We start from the raw sequence: 20,184 nt of genomic DNA, 5'->3' as shown, positions 1-20,184 counted from the left end.
TCTATGAAATCACCAGTGATGCTCCAGACACTCTAAAGAGTACAAGGGTGAATAAAACAGCTATGACTCCCAGCCTCAAGTAACTCAATCTAGTCACAGAGACAGACAAGTACATAAGTATATATAATTAATAAGATACAGAATTATATAAGCATTAGTTTATGATAAACTGCTGGAAACAACCAGGATGCTGGGACAGAAAATGAAGGGGAAAGACAATGCTGTATTAAATGGGGTAGCTGGCAAGACCTCTTTAAGGAGGAGGTGACATAACACAGGGACCTGAGAGAGGAGGAGGGGTCATGAGGAGAATCGGGGAAGAGCAGTGTAGGCACCACTCTGAGATGGGAAAGGACTTGGGGTCTTTGGGACTGGAAGGAGGCTAGGTGAGGAAGTGCATGGAAAGAGTGGTTCGGAGTGAGGTCTCCGAGGAAAAGCACGGGTCAGATCAGGCAGGGCCTTTGGGGCCAAGTAAAGAAGTTGGGTTGCTTTTAACCTTGAAGCAGAAAGTCACTTAAGGGCTTTAAGAAAGGAATGACAAGAGTCACATCTTTAAAAAGATAATTCTGATTGCCATGTGGAGAATGGATCAGAGGCTGGCAAGAAAGCAATCAGGAGAGTAGCTGGAGGACATGAAGTTGTCAAGGAAGAGGTGACGGTGGCTTGAACCAGGGCAGGGGAAGCAGGAGGGAGTGAAGTAGAGGGGTGCTTCAGGGAGGCCACGCCACGGGATTCAGGGTGGACAGCTTCCTGGGAGTCGTGCAGCCCTGGTTAAGCACTAAGACATATCTGACAAGTAAATGAAAAGATAATGCGGAATGCAGGTGATTTAAATAGCAAGGACATCTGAGTTCAGAGACTCCAGAGAGAAGCAGGCAGCTGGGTGACTTTTAGAGCAGCAGGCTAAATATGCGGGAAGGGCACCCAGACATTTGTGGTCACAGGAGGGCCCTGGTATTCTAAAAGTCCTGATTCAAAATAGTCTTTCCTATTGTTCCCATAAATCATTAAAATATCCAGGAAACCCCACATTTTGTGTCAAAATGCACCCAATTGGCCAGGCGTGGTAGCTCACGTCTGTAATCCCAGTGCTTTGGGAAGCTGAGGAGGGTGGATCACCTGAGGTCAGGAGTTCAAGACAGCCTGGCCAACAGAGCGAAACCTCGTCTCTACTAAAAATACAAAAATGAGCTGGGCGTGCTAGCGCACGCCTGTAGTCCCAGCTACTCAGGAGGCTGAGGCACGAGGATCGCTTGAACCTGGGAGGCAGAGGTTGCAGTGACTTGAGATCACACCACTGCACTCCAGCCTGGGTGATAGAACAAAACTCCGTCCTCCCCCACCCCCACAAAAAAAACAAAAACCAAACCAAACCAAAACAAAAACCACCCAATTGTGGAGCAGTGTGGGAGAACCAGTGCACAGAGATGACTTTGTGCATCTCTCCCCACTCTGTTGGGTGGTGTCTTGTTGGCTTGAAATTGGCCATGGTGGGAGTATTTACACCACAGAAATTGGCAAATGCTACAAAGCAGGGCTTCTCCACTGGAGAGCTGGTAGTTAAGTGTCCACCAGCACACCACTGCACTCCAGCCTCTGCAACCAGAAGGAGCACAGAAGCCCCTTGTTAGAACCATGCGGTCTGGATTTTTGATGTGAAAAAGCAGAACAGGGCATCGTAGCTGGGTGAAGGGTACTGCTTCTTGGCTCTGTGCCCATGCTCTGGCCACTCATCCTCCCTGCCTGAGGGTAACAGGGAAATGGGAGGGCCTTTGGGCTGGGGACAATCCTGCCGCTTGCACTCTGCATAGAGAAAGCATGAGGAGAACAGAGGAAGAGAGAGCAGGAAAGAAACAGAAGATGCAGGCTGATGGTTCAGAAGATCAGGCAGGAAGCAGCCTCAATGAGGGCCTATCACAGCCTACAGAAAGCATCTCAACACAGCTGCCCTGCAAGCTGGGTACTGCCACCCCCATTTTGTGGGCAGGAACACAGAGGTTCAGAGATGTTAAGTGACTTTCTCTGCATCACACAGCTGGCTATGGACAGTGCTGGACTCTGTCCACTTGGCTCCAGGCTCTCCTGTGTGTTGGGGCACAGCAGTGAGAAAAGAAAAGATGATGGAGGAAGAAGGGTGGTCTGAGGCCCGCGGGCTGTCCTCCTCCGAGGGCCTGGTCAGGCTCAGTCTGACATCTCTGCATGTCTCAAGGCTTGTCTGCTATTTCCAGCCCTCTCCTCATCCTCCACTTTTCCCGAGGTCAGGTGGCAGGGCCGACTTTTCTAGACTCAAGAAGACAGTTCCCCCAAGCCAGCCCAGACACGTGAGCAGTGGCCTGAGAGTGGGCTGCTTCACGCCCCCTTCCTGCTGGGCCTATTCACAATGAGCTTCTTGAGGGCAGTGGCCTTGACTGCCTCTGAACCACCTGGCACTTACTAGCTCCTTGAAGGTGCTGTCCAGTGAATCAGTGAATGTAGGATGCTGGCTTTTGAAGGCTCTTGACTACCTGTCCTGGTCACTAGACTCACTCTTCTCTGTGAATCCAATCCAGCATCTACCCCAGGATACAGCCTGCCCGAGGGCTCAAAACCCCAGGAGTGCAGTTTCCCTTCTATCTGGGCCCTCAGGTGAGCTGGACTAGGTAAGTGTGCTACCCTGTCCCTCAGCTTGAGAGAAAGAACTGGAAAGGAAAGAAAAGAGAAAAAGCCCCCACTTCACAGCCAGGTTGGTGCCTGCACCTGCTGCCCCGGTTAATGCTCAGAGACATGCCCACGTCTTCCAGGCAGGCAGTCACCGGCTGGTGTGGGGTCAGGGAGTGGCTGTGAGGATTTCCTCACAGAGCCACAGGTTTCACGCAGGCAATTTTCTCTGCAGTGCTCCATCAGCCGGCTTCACCATGTCCTCATGGAGCCACGCCCTCTGCACCAGGGTCTGAAAGGGGCTTCGCTGGGGCCAGGGGAGGGGAGGCAGATGCTGTAACTGGTCTCTGTCCTGCCCCTCCAGTCTGCCCTCCATACAGACTGCCCCTCCAGTCTGCCCTCCATACTGCCCTCCAAGCCAGAACGCTTGCTCAAAAATGCTACTCTGGTCATGCCGCTCCCTGCTCAGCACCTGCCATGGGCGCGGCTTGCCTTCTGGTCTTGTCTTTCGGCCACTTCATCCCTGGTGCACCTGCAAAGTATAAAGGTGCCTTTGCAGAGGCTATTTTCTCTGCCTGGGATGTCTCGACCTCTCCTCCTTATTTCAATGGGAACCACCTATTCTTAGCCTCGTAACTGGTCCCTGGCACCAGCCTTGATCCTGCAATTTATTTGTTTGTTCTTTTTTTCTTTTTTTTGAGATGAAGTCGTGCTCTGTCACTAGGCTGGAGTGCAGTGGTGCAATCTCGGCTCACTGCAACCTCTGCCTCCCGGGTGCAATCGATTCTCCCGCCTCACCCTCCTGAGTAGCTGGGACTACAGGTGCCTGCCACCACACCTGGCTAATTTTTTGTATTTTAGTAGAGATGGGGTTTCACTGTGTTAGCAAGGATGGTCTTGATCTCCTGACCTGGTGATCTGCCCACTGTGGCCTCCCAAAGTGCTGGGATTACAGGTGTGAGCCACCATGCCCGGCCATTTATTTTATTTTATTTTATTTTTTGAGATAGAACCTTGCTCTATCGCCCAGGCTGGAGTGCAGTGGCACGATCTCAGCTCACTGCAACCTCTGCCCTCAGGGCTCAAGTGATTCTCTCGCCTCCCGAGTAACTGGGACTACAGGCATGCACCACCACATACAGCTAATTTTCGTATTTTCAGTAGAGATGGGGTCTCACCCATGTTGGCCAGGCGGGTCTTGAACTCTTGACCTCAAGTGATCGGCCTGCCTCAGCCTCCCAAAGTGCTGGGATTATAGGCTTGAGCCACCACACCCAGCTGCCATCTGTTTTCAATATAGCAGCTAGAGTGATCCTTTTAAAAGACGTTTCAGAACATGTTTATCAAAGGTCAAGTCCCTGTGATGGTCCTCACCTCACTTGTGAAAACCCTCAGTGGCCTACCGGGCCCTGTCTAATCCGCCTCTGATCAGTTTTTTTTTTTTTTCAAATAGAGTTGGGGTTTCGCCATGTTGTCCAGACTGGTCTTGAACTCCTGGGCTCAACCAATCCACCTGCCTCAGTCTCCCAAAGTGCTGGGATTACAACTGTAAGCCACTGCGCCCAGCCTTTTGATACTTTATTAGACCTCATCTCCTTCACTCTCCCCAGTGTGGCACAGATGGTCACTTACTCCCCATTCTCTATTTCTTCTATAGTAATAGAATTCCTGAGTTTTGGCAGGGCACAGGGCCACTTGGAATAAGACTCCTTTATAGTTGTGAGTGGTCATATAACTAAGCCCCAGACAATGGGATATAAGTGTGGAATTGTGTGCACGTGCTTGGTAAGAATCCTTGCAGGAAGTAACTGATTCTGTGTCGCCCTTTCCTCATTACTGCTGGCTGAAATGTCAATGTGATGGCTGGTGCTGCAGCAGCCATCTTGGGTCATAAGCAGCCTCGGGAATGCTGGCGTTGTATGGCAGAACAGCAAGATGGGGGCTTGGGTTCCTGCTACCATTGAACACTCTATCACTCCTGGACTATCTCTGGGATTGGAACTAAGAAGAAAAAAGTTCAATTGTTTAAGTCACAATTATTTTGGATTTTCTGCTGCTTGCAGTCAAACCTAATTCACTTGTATCTTTGGTCACTAGTCTCTGACCAGTAGCGTCCTTGCCAGTCCTTCTCATGCAAAGCCTGTTTCTACTACAGAGATTTTTGCATTTGCTGTTCCCTCTGCTAGGGACAGTCTTCTCCAGATACCTGCATAGCCTTTGCTCTCCTTTCCTTCAGGTTCCTGCTCAAGTGGCATCTTATCAATGAGACCTTCCCTGGCTGCCTTGCACTGCCTCATTCAGTTTTATTTCTTCCATAGTGCTTTCAAAAACTGTCATAAGTTCTGTATATTTACTGGTCTCCTTGTTTACTTTTCTATTCTAGAAGTGCCACAACGGCAGGGACAGTCTCTTGTTCACTGCTATGTTCACACTGCCTAAAGGCTTGTAGGCCTGTGATGTGTTTTGGGGCAAGGGGAGCTAAGAATGCTTATATATATAGATTATATATATATATATATATAAATATTATATATATTAAGTAAATATATATTTTATATATACCAAAAATATGTTATATATATATATATATATATATTTTTTTTTTTTTTGAGGTGGAGTTTTGCTCTTGTCGCCCAGGCTGGAGTACAATGGCGCAATCTCGGTTCACTGCAACCTCTGCCTCCTGGGTTCAGGCAATTCTGCCTCAGCCTCCTGAGTAGCTGGGATTACAGGCATGCACTACCAGGCCTGGCTAATTTTTATATTTTTAGTAGAGACAGGGTTTCGCCATGTTGGCCAGGCTGGTCTCGAACTCCTGACCTCAGGTGATCTGCCCGCCTCGGCCTCCCAAACTGCTGGGATTACAGGTGTAAGCCACCATGCCTGGCTGAATGTTTTTATATTTTTTAAGAGCTATAAAGAAGAAGGAGAAGAGGAAGGAGAAAATGAGAAAGAATTATTGTTATTATTGGTAGTAGTGGTGACAGAGACTGTATGTGGCCTATAAAGACTAACATATTCACCATCTGACCCTTTGGAGACAGTTTGTCAATCCCTGGCGTAGAACATGGATGGCTTCTTACTAGGGCTCAATAAGTGTCTGAATGAAGGAAGGAACAGTTTAAAACTCAGCTCTGCCAGGTGCCTGTAATCCCAGCACTCTGGGAGGCCAAGGCAGGTGGATCAGGAGGTCAGGAGTTTGAGACCAGCCTGGCCAACATAGTGAAATTCCATCTCTACTAAAAATGCAAGAATTAGCCGGGCATGGTGGCGTGTGCCTGTAATCCCAGGTACTCAGGAAGCTAAGGCAGGAGAATTGCTTGAACCTGGGAGGTGGAGGTTGCAGGGAGCTGAGATCGTGCCACTGCACTCCAGCTTGGGCAACAGAGTAAAACTTCGTCTCAAAAAACAAACAAACAAACAAAAAAACCCCAAAGCCCGCCCCCTCAGTTTTAATGACTTCCTACCTCAGGGAGCATTCAAATGCTTTCCTTCACATTTCATTTTGTTTATCCAGGTGTCTTTTCCACCTGACTGTGAGAATGGTTTCCACCTTGGGACCTAGAGCACTACCAGGTACAGATAAAGTTACTCATTTAATATTTATTAAGCACCTAGTAGGTGCTTAAATAAATTATAAATTAATTATACATTAAATAAATATTGAATGAATAACTGCACCTGTCTTGTTCATTCAGCATCCAGCACAGGTGTACAATAGACATTTGTGGGGTGAATGAACAAAGGATGAATGAAGACTTCTAGAAATCCTTCCTCCTCTATGCAAGGCTCCAGGCATCCTTATAAGTTTATAATCTTATAAAGATGACTCCTTCTTGCTTATAAGTAGAAAGAGGGCTTCAGTTAAGTGAAGATGCAGTTAAGTCAGGTTACTCTGTCCAAAAAGCTCAACTTTTGCCACCCAGTTTTAACACCTGATGGTGGCACAGTTGCACCACATACAATTTTCAGGACTCTGATGAATGTGCTGGGCATTTCTGCACTAACTCTCCTAACCAGTCTGCCAATGGGATTTGGCAAAACTATGAGCAGTGACAGAATGACAGAACCAAGGAATCATGAGATTTGCTATAAGCAAGACAGAGAGCCAGGAAATCAGGAGGGCAGAGAGCTCTGGGCTGGGACTCTGGGTTGGCTGGAGCACACCAAGGACTGGCACAGGGCTCAGGGCTGGCACTTCCTCCAAGACTTGCTCTGGGGCCAGGTCCAAGACTACAATCTCCTTGACGTTTTTCCATGGCAGTAACTTAGACTGCAGTTCTCTGCCATGAAGCGGTTCAGAGAATGCATGGAGTTGCTTTTTCAGCACCAATTCTTTCAGAGTAAGTTGCTTCATTTCATTCAGAGCACTCAACTTATTGAAACTGATGAAAAAAAGTTCATTCATTTGATCTACCAGGAGTCTCAAATTAGGCTTCAGGCCGTTTAGTTGTCAAGTGAAGACACCTACTGGTGGAGGGTGATATTGCAGCCAAGCTCTATAATGCCATAATAATTGCAATGTCTAAATGTTGAGGCAGACAACTAAAGCTAAATTCCAGGAGTTGCCAAGTGTGAAATCAAAGGATTCCTAAGCAAGGATTATCACTTTTGTGGCCCAGCAGGAAATATGAGAGAAGAGGGGATGAGAAAGAGGAAAGTCTGACATTGGAAGGGTGATTTTTAAGTGTTATAAAATATTCTCAAGATGTACAGTGCCTAATCTACCACAGAAGTTTTCTGTTTGGGCATATTTTTTTTTTTTCATGATGACATGTCTTGAATTTTTAATATGAAGGGCAAAGTGGGATTTTCCTTCCAATAATTCACTATACTGTCGATCTTGCTGAAAGAGTCGGTAAACAAAGAATGCTTTTAAGTAAAGGTTAGAAAAATCAGGAAGAAATATGCTCCTCAAATAATCAGATGATCTCTTGACTTTTAGTGAGAAGATTCATTTTCTGCAGGATGAGCAGAATTTGAGACCACATTAGCCAAAGTCTATAGGAGTCAGCCAGCCAGTCATGACTGGGAAATGCCAGAGGCAGATAAGCCTTCTCCAACGCAGAGTTTTGGTGGAGAAATCTCAGGAGTTAGTCTGTCAATGTTAGATCCCTTTAAAATTCAATCCAAAAGGCTGATTCTAAAATAAAGGAAGTGTTCAAAGGTCACATAAGATATAAGGCTAATCCCAGCTTGGGTTCTTAGTTTGAATGAATAAAGATGCTATTTTCCAACCAGTTGAACTATAAATAAATCCATCCCCATCATTTCAGGTGAATGATGTAACAGCAGTCACCACAAATTAGAGCTTTTTCTCCCTTTTCCAGACAAATCCCCTCATCAAGCCCATTCTGACTGGACATTTGTGTTTGTCACAAACCAGAGCTGTCTCTTTCCTCTCTTCTCTACCCTCCCACACTCATTCCTTCTAGGGAAAGTCTCTGCACACTCGAAACCAGAAACTCTGCCAGCCCAAGAGTGGCAGCTCCTCTTCTCTCTGCTCTTTTCTAAGAAACATATAATTATCCCTGGGGCTCTGGAACTATTTGCAGCTTTAGCAGGATGCGACAGCTCTGGCCAGTACCTATTAAACTAGAAAGAGGAGCTATAAATGAACTGGTTGGGAAAAGGCTGAAGTTAATTCCCGACACCATTCCTTGAGGCAGAGAGAATGACTGTGGGGCCTGTAAAATTGACCACAGGGCTGGACCCAGGGGCAGCAAAGGTACTGGAGCTTGTGAATTTGGAATTTCTACTTGATATGGTTTGGATCTGTGTCCCCACCCAAATCTCATGTCGAATTGTAATCCCCAATGTTGGAAGTGGGGGTTGGTGGGAGGTGATTGGATCATGGGGGTGGGTCCTTCATAAATGGTTCAGCACCATCCCTTTGGTGCTGTCTTGAGATGGAGTTCTCAGGAGATCTGGTTGTTTAAAAGTGTGTAGCACCGCCCCTCTCTCTCGGTCCTGCTCCTGCCATGTAAGAACTGCTTGTTTCACCTTTGCCTTCTACCATGATGGAAAGCTCCCGGAGGCCTCCCCAGAAGCTGAGCAGAAGCCACTGTACTTCCGGTAAAGCTGGCAGAACCACGAGCCAATTAAACCTCTTTTCTTTACAAATCATCCAGCCACAGGTATTTCTTTTTCTTTTTTTTTTTTTTTTTGAGACGGAGTCTTGCTCTGTCGCGTGGGCTGGAGTGCAGTGGCCGGATCTCAGCTCACTGCAAGCTCCGCCTCCCGGGTCCACGCCATTCTCCTGCCTCAGCCTCCGGAGTAGCTGGGACTACAGGCGCCCACCACATCGCCTGGCTAGTTTTTTTGTATTTTTAGTAGAGACAGGGTTTCACCGTGTTAGCCAGGATGGTCTCAATCTCCTGACCTCGTGATCCGCCCGTCTCGGCCTCCCAAAGTGCTGGGATTACAGGCTTGAGCCACCGCGCCCGGCCAGGTATTTCTTTACAGCAGTATGAGAATGAACTAATACACTACTGCTGGTCAGGGACACCCATGAACTCTAAGTAACAGTAGTAGTAGTAATAAAAGCAGCATCAAACATACATTACTGACAATGTGCCAGGCACTGTCCTAGGTGCCTCACAAATATGATTATAAATCCTACAATAATCCCACAAGGCAGATTGCTATGATCAACCCCATTTTACAGATGAGGAAACTGAGGCCCATGAGAGGGGGCATCCTTTTTCACTTCTAGGATCTCTGCTTGCACCCCTGATCCTCATCAACCCCTTCAAACCTCCTGCCATCCTAGGAAATTAAAGAGCCCTGGATTCTGGAAGTTCTGAAGTCCACACTGGCTCCAGGTGAGGTCTGGGCCGGGCCTTTGCAGATGTGGAGGATGATCTCGGGTGGCAGGAAGAAAAAGTTGGGCCACTGTTTACCTAAACGTATAAACCCCAGGGGAGCGCTCCATCATTCCTCTGTGCATACCCTACTTCCCACCTTCTCTTTCTCCATAATTGCTTCTGAGAGAAGAGTTGTGTCATCCAGGAAATGGAAAGATTATTAGGAGGGGATATAATGTACTTCGGGGACAATGGCAATAGGGATGGAAATCGCTTGACACTGCCTCTGTCATTGCCCACAAAGGGCTGGGGCCTGGTGCTGAGGATGTCAAATGGATACGGCCCAAACCTGCTGCATATTCCTGCCTCCTATGTCAAATGGATGCGGCCCAAACCTGCTGCATATTCCTGCCTCCCAGCCTGTGCCTGGCCATCCCCTCAGCCTGGGATGCCCTTCACTCTATGGAAAGCTCCTGATCCTTCATCAAGACCCAGGGTCCCTCCTTTCCGACCCCTTATCACACCAGAGAAGAATGTTCTTAGCTCTCAGCTACCACGTTGCTCTGTATGAAGTGGAACAAAGGCATTTAACTCCCGATAGCACGGCTAGGAAGAAGTCTGCCTCCCCTTCTCCATGAAGACATCCTCTGGGGAAGACTCCAAGTCTCAACCACTTGGCAGTTTTTTGGTATATTGGATGAAACAACCTCAAATACTATTTCTGGGAAAAGGGATGGGGTATCAACCAATCAATCAAGCATCCATCCATCCATCCATCCATCCATCCATCCATCCATCTACCAATTCAACCACCCTACATCACTGTATCCTCAGCATGGAACCCAGGGCCTGGCACACAGTAGGTGCTCAGCTGGGGTTTGCTGAAAACTGAAGAGAAGAGAAGAAAACAGAAAATATTCTTACCAGATTTCTTTTTCCCAATGTGCTCCCTGTACAGGAAAGAAAGGGGGTGGGAAAGAGTAATGAGTCAGTACTTGTCATGTATTGACATGAGTTATTCTGCTAGGAAACTGCGATTCTCCGTCCCCTACAACATCATCAGTGAATGAATAAAATCCAGGCCAACTAGAGGGACCCTGACTTCTTCAAAGAGAAAGAATTTCTCTTAATTTTCCCCCTTTGCCTGATAAGTGCTCTGGTGCCCTGGGGACCAGCGTCGCCATTTATTTGTAGACTGGAAGCCCTGGGGAGGAGCTGAAGGGGGTTGCACAGTTTGAAAATAGGAGTTAGGTCCTCACACTGCACTGAGCCTGATGCCTACCTCGTCAGGCACAGCAGAGGTCCCTGCCTCATTTCTTGGGGTCCCCTAAGCCATAAACATGGGGCAGAAAGTTCTTGGCAGTAAGTGTACAAGGAACACATTAAAACTGGGCAGAAGTTTGGATAGCAGTGAACACAGTGCACCTTCCTAGTGGTGACAGGGGAGACACTACTATGGGGCTAGAATTCACAGGGAACAATGAATAGGGACTCCCTTACATTCGTCGACCATGTCAGAGTTTATAAATGCAACTGTATCAGCCAGGCATGGTGCTTCACGCCTGTAATCTCAGCACTTTGGGAGGCTAAGGTGGGTGGATCATTTGAGGTCAGGAGTTCAAGACCAGCCTGGCCAGCATGGTGAGACCCTGTCTCTACTAAAAATACAAAAATTAGCTGGGCGTGGTGACACATGCCTGCGGTCCTAGCTACTCGGGAAGCTGAGACAGGAGAATCAATTGAACCTGGGAGGTGGAGGTACAGCGAGCCAAGCTCGTGCCACTGCACTCTAGTCTGGGTGACAGAGCAAGACTCCATCTTGGGAGGCCAGGGGACGGGGGGTGGGGAAAGCAACTGTATCACAAATGCAGCATTACAAATTAGGGCTTACAAAGCACTTTAAAGTAAGTTATCTCAAGACTAATAAAGTTTGCAGCGGTTGGGTTGGGATGGACATTGTGGCAACAGTAGCATTAGCTAGTATTATTAAATGGTACTAGACCCAGTGCCGGCACCCTGCTAGGCACTTGTAGTTCACTCATTCAATACTCACAATGATCATAGGGAATAAGTATTATTCTTATTCCCATTTTACAGACGAGAAACAGAGAGGCTAAGTAATTTGCTCAAGGCCGCACAGCTAGAATTTGAACCCAGATCTAACTAACTTTAAAAAAACTGAGATATAATTGACAAACCATAAAACTCATCCTTTAGGCCGGAAGCGGTGGCTCATGCCTGTAATCCCAGCACTTTGGGAGGCCTGGGGTGGGCGGATCACCTGAGGTCAGGAATTGGAGACCAGCCTGGCCAACATGGTGAAACCCCATCTCTATTTAAAAATACAAAAATGAGCCAGGTGTGGTGGCAGGCACCTGTAATCCCAGCTACTCAGGAGGCTGAGGCAGGAGAATTGCTTGAACCTGGGAGGTGGAGGCTGCAGTGAGCCGAGATTGTGCCACTGCACTCCAGCCTGGGAGACAGAGTGAGACTCTGTGTCAAAAACAAAACAAAACAAACAAACAAAAACTCATCCTTTAAAGATATACAATTTGCTGGTTTTTAGTATATTCACAAGGTTATCCAACCATCACCACTAATTCCAAATCTTTCATCACTCCAAAAAGAAGCCCTATATCCGTTATTAGTCACTTCCCATTCCCCGTCCTCCAGCCCTTCGCAACCACAAATCTGCTTGCTGTCTCTAACGATTCGCCTGTTCTGGATGTTTCATATAAATGGAATCATATAGTGTGTGGCCTTTTGTGTCCGGCTTCTTTCATGTGGCACAGGGTCTTTGAGGTTCACCCGTGTTGTGGCATGTATCAGTACTTCATTCCTTTTTGTTGCTAAGTAATATTCCATTGTGTGGATAAACCACAATTTGTTTACCCATTACTGAGTTGCTGGACATTTGGGTTGTTTCCACTCTTTGGCTATTTTGAGAAATGTTTCTGTGAACATCTGTGTATAAGTTTTTGTACGGACATGTGTTTTTATTTCTCTTGGTTATATACCTAAGAGAGGAATTGCTAGGTCATATGGTAACTCCAGGTTTAACTTTTTAAGGAAGTGCCACGCAGATGTCCACAGCAACTGCATCATTTTGTATCCCACTAGCAACGTATGAAGGTTCCAACTTCTTCATATCCTTGACAATACTTATTATATATCTTCTTTTTTTTTTTTTTTTTTTTGAGGTGGAGTCTCGCTCTGTCACCCAGGCTGGACTGCAGTGGCGTGATCTCGGCTCACTGCAATCTCTGCCTCCCAGCTTCAAACGATTCTCTTGCCTCAGCCTCCCATGTAGCTGGGATTACAGGCACCCGCCACCATGCTAATTTTTGTATGTTTAGTAGAGACGGGATTTTGCTATGTTGGCCAGGCTCGTCTTGAACTCCTGACCTCAGGTGATCTGCCTGCTTCGGTCTCCCAAAGTGCAGGGATTACAGGTATGAGCCACCATGCCTGATCTATCTATCTTCCTGATTACAGCCATTCTAGCAGGTGTGAATTAGATCTAATGATATTTCACTGTAGCTTGGATTTGCATTTCCTGATGGATAATGATGCAAGTATCTTCTCATATGCTTATTGGCTATTTGTGCATTTTCTTTCGAGAAATGTCTATTCCATGTCTGGGTTTTTAACCACCATGTAATAATGCTTCAGAGCAACCCAGGAGAGAGCAAGGAGGGAGCTAAGCCAAGCCCAAGAGCCAGGGACCACAGTCCTCCTGTATGTCTGGGAGGTGTAGCAGAGTCCGGCCAGGTTGGGCTGGGCTGGTGGTGATGTCCTCCCTCCAGGGATAACATCACTGAGGTTGACCTTCACAGCGCTCATGCACAGAAGGGTGAGGGTCAGAGTGGAATGTCCTGGCTCACCTTCACTGGCACTCACTGGGTCCTGGTCAGAAAGCTACACTTGGACTGACTCACTGTGTCCTCATACAGCCCTTTGAGGGTTACTCCATTTTGCAGATGAAGATACTGAGGCCCAGAAAGGTGAGGTACCAGGCCCGGGACTGGAACCCAGAAGTCTGGCTGGAGCCCACTCTCCTGACCACCACCTGGACCGTCTAGTGACCAAAGTTCCCCTCTTAGCTGCTGCATCAAGACGCAGTAACGAAGGTTCCACCAGGCTGCTTCTACAGAAAGCACCAGCTGCCAGAGCTGCCATCCAGGCCTGCGACCTAAGCTGTGGTCTGGGTTTAAGTCCCGGGCTCCTACTGAGCCATGCGCCCCTGCTTCCACTGTCCCAGCCAGAGCATGGGAGTGGGGACGGCAGGGGGGCTCTTGGGTTCAGGCAGCCACAGCATGCATTTGCTCAAGCAGGTGGGTCATCTTTTTGGTGTGACAGGCTTGGGGTGTTCCCAAGTTTTCCTACTCACGGCGGCCAAAACCCTCCTCCAATAGCACCAGTTGGCTGGGAAAGACCTCCAAAGTCCATCTCAAGCCCTAACATGGGTTGACCTTCAGGATCCTGACCCACAGACCAACCCCACTGGGTATAACCCTCAAGTTCACTATCCCTAAACCAACAACCAGGGCCCAGCTGAGACTGCCTGCTGTGGCCCCAGAACCATCCCTTGGGCCCTTGGCAACCTCACCACCTTCCTTCCTTTTCAAATCCTGGCTTAAAGAAAGGAAGGCATCATGAGGTAAGCACCTGCCCTGTGCCAGACACCATCCTCTATGTGTAGGATCTTGCTCAGTCCTCACAACCGAGCTGTGAGCCAGGGTAGTGACGCCCGCTTCACTGATGAGGAAATAAGCTCAGAGAAGGCAAGTAATTTGTCCAAGGTCACATAGCTGGGAAGGGACAAAGAGATTTGAACCTTCCCTTTCTTTCCAGGAAGGCTCTCAGAACCACATACATATACTCCAGCATGATGCTTGCTAGCTTATCTCAGCTGTTACCTGGTGCTTTCTTTGGTACAGTCTAGGCTGTGTTTTGTATTTTTAGTGGCTGTTCTATTTGTGGATGCACGGGTGCCTGTGTACCCATATGTTCACGCAGCTTTTCCACCACTGTGGGAGTCAGCAGGCTCTCACTATCTGGCTGATGAATGAATGAACAATGCCAGTGCCCTTGGCTGGATGCAAGGGCACTGAGAACTCCTGTCCTGCACTATTTCTACAAGCCCAAGACAGCAAGCTAGTGGGGCTGCCTCTGCCACCAAAGAGAGGAAGACAGAGAGTGTCACAAAGCCACCATGCAGCCTCCGGGACTTCCCACCTCCTCTCGAGGGCTGGCTTACACCCCATGTCCCCAATTGTCTCTCCTTGAATGAAGATGACCAGACTCCTCCCAAGCACAGCAGCTGCCCCTGGCCTGGCTCTCTCCCCTCTGTGTGTCTAAGTTGGTCTGATGCTTGCTCAGAGGCTGGGGCCACTGCAACCACCCTCGCCAGGGAGACGCCAAAGGAATCCCAGCACTAACACTGGGAAGGGCCGCCAGGGCGGGGCTTCTTCACCTCAGGTCCATGTACAGGATTCTGCACCCATGAGGACCTCCTGAAACTGCAGGTGCTCCTCCAGGAAGAGGGAAGACAGCTTTTGTTGGAATCTCTAAGTGGTCCATGATGCTCCCCAAAGTTAAAGCTGGAATCTCTAAGTGGTCCATGATGCTCTCCAAAGTTAAAGTTGGATTCTCTAAGTGGTCCATGATACTCCCCAAAGTTAAAGTCTCTAGGGCACTGAGATAAAGTAGAAGAAAATCTGGCTATCGTTGAATCCAGGGGCCCAAGGAACGCACACCAATGTCAATACTACCCTCATGGCTGCTGTCTGCTGCCTGCTGCTTCCTCTGCCCTTGGGCAATAAGGTCTGCAGAGCACGTCCCAAGTGATTTTCTCTACAGCCTTTCATTTGACTCCCCAAGCAATGCTGTGAGGGAGGTGTCATCGCCCCATCTCACATAAGAGGAGATGGAAGCAAGGGGCGGAAAAACCTGCCAAAGCTCACCCAGCTTGAAAGTGGCTCCTATAAACTGAATTCATATGTTGAAACCCTGACCCCCAGTGTGATGGTGCTTGGAGACGGAACCTTTGGGGGTAATTAGGTCATACAGGTGGAGCCCCCAGGATGGGATTAGCACCTTTATGAGAAGAAACATGAAGGTAAGAGGATCGCTTGAGCCCAGGAGTTTCAGACCTGCCTGGGCAACATAGCCAGACCCTGTCTCCACAAAAAATTAAAAGAAAAAAAAAAAAAAAGAAGAGACACGAGAGCTCTCTCTCTCTCCCCTCCATGTGGGAACATATCTGCAAACCAGGAAGTGGCCTTCACCAGGCACTGAAATAGCTGGCACCTTGATCTTGGATTTCTAGCCTCCAGAAAGTGAGAAATACATTTTTGTTGTTAAGCCACCCAGTCTGTGGTATTTTTGTCATAGCAGGTGGAACAGACTAAGACAGTAGTCAGGCAAGTTTCCCTGCTGAGGGTGTATCAGGCTGGGCATCTTGATGAACTCTTAAGAGACGGTGCTGGAATAAAGACAGCAATGTCTGGGCATTCCAAGAGGGGAACTAGCAAGAGCCACCACTTCCTGAGCAGCTGGCAGAGGTCTTAGAATTTTTCCCTGTGGCAGTCACTCAGTCCTCACCATTACCCTAAAAAGTATAGCTACTCCCATTTCACAATAGAGCAAGTGGAAGCCCAGAAGCAAAGTGAGGGAGGCCCACAGCCACACAGCCCAGGAGTGGCAGAGGCGGGATTCGAACCTGGGTGTACTAGATTGCAAACTCAGGCTCTTTTCTATCAAGTAAGCCTCTTGTGTGGGACTGAGCTTACATTCAGACTCAGGCTGACCTGGGGAAAATTCACCTTCACCTCTTCCAAACTGTGCCTCTCTTTCTTTACTATTTTGTTAAAAGTCCCTTTTATTATTCTGAACCTCAGCTTCCTCATCTGTAAGAGAGGAATGACAGGTTTTTTGTTTTTGAGACAGAGTCTCCCTCTGTCGCCCAGGCTGGAGTGCAGTAGTAACGATCACTGGTCACTGCAGCCTAAACCTCCTTGGCCCGACCAATTCTCCCATCTCAGTTTCCTGAGTATCTGGGACTACAGGCATGTACCACTATGCCCGGCTAATATTTTTTTATTTTTAGTGGAGACAGGGTCTCACTGTGTTGCTCAGGCTGGTCTCGAACTTCTGAGCTCAAGCAATCCTCCCACCTCAGTCTCCCAAAGTGCTGGGATTACAGGCGTGAGGGAATGACAGTTTTTATCGGGCAGTTTTGTGAGAAAATGAAGTGGAAAGGGAACACAATAAGCTCTGTATCCTTTGATTTACCTTGTGTAGAAATTATAATTGAAGCCAGAGGCTACGAGCCTGAATGGCAGTTCAATCCTGCAAGCTCGGGAGGACTGTAGACAAAGGTGCTTTGAGAATATTTCCCCGTATTTCATGATGGCGATACAAACTGGAAAATGCTTACCAGACACCAACGCCAAAGACATTAAGAACAAAAACACTAGCCAGCATGAGTTAAACACCTCAAATTATCAGATTTATATTATTCTGTATCTTTATGATTATTTTTAAATTTATGAAACCGTGTCTTGGCTTCCGTGTTGGTAAAGCATTCCCTTGTGACATCTGATTCAAAGGTTTACTGTTGCCTCTTACAGAATGTCTCCCTTGACTCCAAAACCACGCGCTTCTGTGCACTCACTATGAGAAGCTGTATTTACTCACTCTGTGCTCATCACAGGAAACGGTGCATATTGGAATATATTTATTGCAGAGACTTAGGTCTACTCAACTGTGTGCTAGCAAACCGTCAGTCCTGAGTGGTGCACTTGGAGGTCTGTGAACTCCATTTTGGAGGTCGCTGTGTGTGTGTATAAATATAAATGGCCTGACTTCACTTGTTAGAACACTTTGATGCTCGCTCCTCACAAGTCTATTTAAAAAAATTTTGTGACTCCAGTAGATCACTTCCAAAAAGGAGCATGTGTTTCTCTCTTGATACACGTACAGTGCTCAGCATACTCCCTCCACGCTGGCTGCTTGGCAAACTCAGCCTTGGTTACGGCTGCTGCCTGGGGCATCATCCAGTGAACGCGGTGCCAAGAGTGGCAGCGTCTACTTTTGGAATAGAGCCTGGCTGGTACTTTTCAGACCTTCTCGAATGAGCCCAGATGGACCCCAAACTCTGCCGGCTCTTGCTCCTGTGACCCCAGGACAATCCCAGCACCTTGGGCTGGTCTCTTTTCCCCACTGCTATTTCTCCATTAGCCAGATCCCCACCTGCTTTCCCCAAAGCACCCGGGCTGGCCAGGGTGTTGGTGCGTAAGTGCAGGTAGGCAGGCGGTGCTTGGGTTTTATGTGGTGTGCACTGTGTGGCTGGGGCTGCTGGCTCTGTAGCGACAGGCATCTAGGCAAGCGGCCTGTCCACTGCAGGGAGAAGTGACAGGGAGGCAGGGCTGTGGTGGGCATTTTGGAGCGCTTCGGAGCCTGGCTGGTCAGGATGAAATCCTGGCCCCGTTGCTCACTGGCAGTTGGGTCTTCGTTGGTTTGGGTTGCTCCCGCATTCACATCCCTGGCAGTTCCTGAGCACACCCACCTCTGCAGACAGAAGCTAGATGAATCTACAGCTCAGCCCCTGCCTCGTGCGCTTAGTCTGCCCAGTTCCGACACACCTCACTAAGTGCTATGGGCAGGTGCAGAGTATTATGGGATGACGGGAGTGGCACTCGGCCAGTTTCCTTCACCTGTCAAACGGGATGATCACTACCCACTTACAGCACCTCTGAAGGCTAAGTGAAGTGCGGTCTCACAGGGGTTCAGCCGACGAAACCCACTGTCAGCTGCACTTTGCTTTATTTGGGGGTGGCTGGACTGGCAGAAGGGAGGGCTGTGGGGCTCCATCTGGGGAAGCCCACAAACGAACTTACTCTTTGGGGGGATTCAGGTCCTCAGGTCTTGTCTCAAAGAACTGCAGCACCTCATCACACTGAGAGATGTAGGGGGGCAGCTGGATGAGGGCCTGGAGAAGAGAGACGCAGGTGAGTGCAAAGGAGGAGAGGGGACTGGGCATGGTGGCGCGTGCCTGTAATCCCAGCTACTCAGGCGGCTGAGGCAAAAGAATTGTTTGAACCTGGGAGGCAGAGGTTGCAGTGAGCTGAGATCGCGCCACTGTACTCCAGCCTGGGCGACAGAGAGAGATGTCTCAAACACACACACACACACACGCACGCACACACACAAACACACACACACATACACACACACAAACACACACACACAACCAAAAAGCAAAGGAAGGAAAGGGGTGTTAGGAATGCCATACACCACCAGTGGCTCTCAAACTCAGGAAGGCACCAGAGTCACTTGGAGGGCTTGTTAAAACACAGATCGTGGATCCCCACCCGAGTTTCTGATTCAGCTGAATGTGCATTTCTAAAAAAAGTTTCCTGGTGATGCTGCTGGTTTGGGAAACAACACACACACACACACACACACACACACGCACAAAATGTATGACATACATGCATATATTATAGGCATATTTGTTCAAGTAATAGGTACATATTCAAGCAAAAATCAGACCATACTGTACATGCTATTTTGTAAACCGATGCTTTCACTTAACTATAAATTGTCAACTTCATGCCATTTCATTATTCTTATTTATGTTGAGACAGGATCTTGCTCTGTCACCCAGGCTGGAGTGCAGTGGTGCAATCTTGGCTCACCACAACCTCTGCCTCCTGGGTTCAAGGGATTTTTGTGCCCTAGCCTCCTGAATAGCTGGGATTATAGGCATGTGCTACCATGCCTGGCTAATTTTTTTTTTCTTTTTTTTGTATTTTTAGTGAGACGGGGTTTCGGCATGTCGGCCAGGCTGGTCTCGAGCTCCCGGCCTCAAGTGATCCACCCACTTCAGCCTCCCAAAGTGCTGGGATTACAGGTGTCAGGCCACTGCAGCTGGCTCATTTCATTATTCTTCTACAACATTACCTATACTGGATATTGGATTTTGTACAGCTGTGTCATACTTTATTCAAGTCGTCTACTGGTGAATCTTTAGGTTATTTCCAACATGCTCACATACGTGTCTTAACTCACAAATCTGAAGCATTAAAGTGAAGGGACTGTTTTATGATTTGGATACAGGTTCAAAGTCTCTAAGTTAATGAGCAGTTAAAATAGATCTTCCACTGGCCAAATTCCACATTAATCTGCCCCAGTGACTCACTGGCTGTGTCATGGAGCCTCAAGTGGCTATAGGTTGGACAGAGGGTAGGCGGAGGGCACAAAGTTGCCCTCCACAAAGCTGGTTTATCTACTAACAGGTATTCAGTCAATGATTCAATGAGCATTTTCTTTATGCCCAGCACTGCACTAGTTTCTGTGCCAAATACAAGAGAAGTGCAGGGTACAATCTGCTCATTAAAGGATTTGAAACTCAGACATGGCCATCATGAATAAACAGCTCGGTTTAACAAATATTTACTGAAGCCTCCTTTGGCCCAGGCCCTGGAACAGGGTGATGAGGATGTAGATCTGAGGGTGGTTCAGGTGGTTCATAGATACATTTTGTTGCACACACATGTGCAGAGAACATGTGTGCATACGCATGAATTGCACAGGTGATTCTGGCAGCCAAGCCACCCAAGCAGTTCAAGAGATGCGCCTTGCATTTCCTTCCTTCCTTCCTTCCTTCCTTCCTTCCTTCCTTCCTTCCTTCCTTCCTTCCTTCCTTCCTTCCTTCCTTCCTTCCTTCCTTCCT

At 48.0% G+C, this 20,184-nt stretch overlaps 1 protein-coding gene across 1 annotated transcript in view; it reads right to left on the bottom strand.

The window, feature by feature from the left end:
- SH3PXD2B (SH3 and PX domains 2B) overlaps positions 1-20,184 on the bottom strand; it is a 118,504-nt gene that overhangs the window by 30,207 nt on the left and 68,113 nt on the right. The window contains exons 5-6 of the mRNA XM_023218943.1: positions 18,347-18,438; positions 10,368-10,393 (exon numbers count right to left, since the gene is read on the bottom strand). Coding sequence (XP_023074711.1) covers positions 10,368-10,393; positions 18,347-18,438 — 118 coding nt within the window. The remainder of the gene's footprint in view (positions 1-10,367; positions 10,394-18,346; positions 18,439-20,184) is intronic.

The sequence above is a fragment of the Piliocolobus tephrosceles genome, chromosome 4 (genome assembly GCF_002776525.5).
Source record: "Piliocolobus tephrosceles isolate RC106 chromosome 4, ASM277652v3, whole genome shotgun sequence".
NCBI lineage: Eukaryota > Metazoa > Chordata > Mammalia > Primates > Cercopithecidae > Piliocolobus > Piliocolobus tephrosceles.
This window is presented reverse-complemented; position numbering and strand designations above follow the sequence as displayed.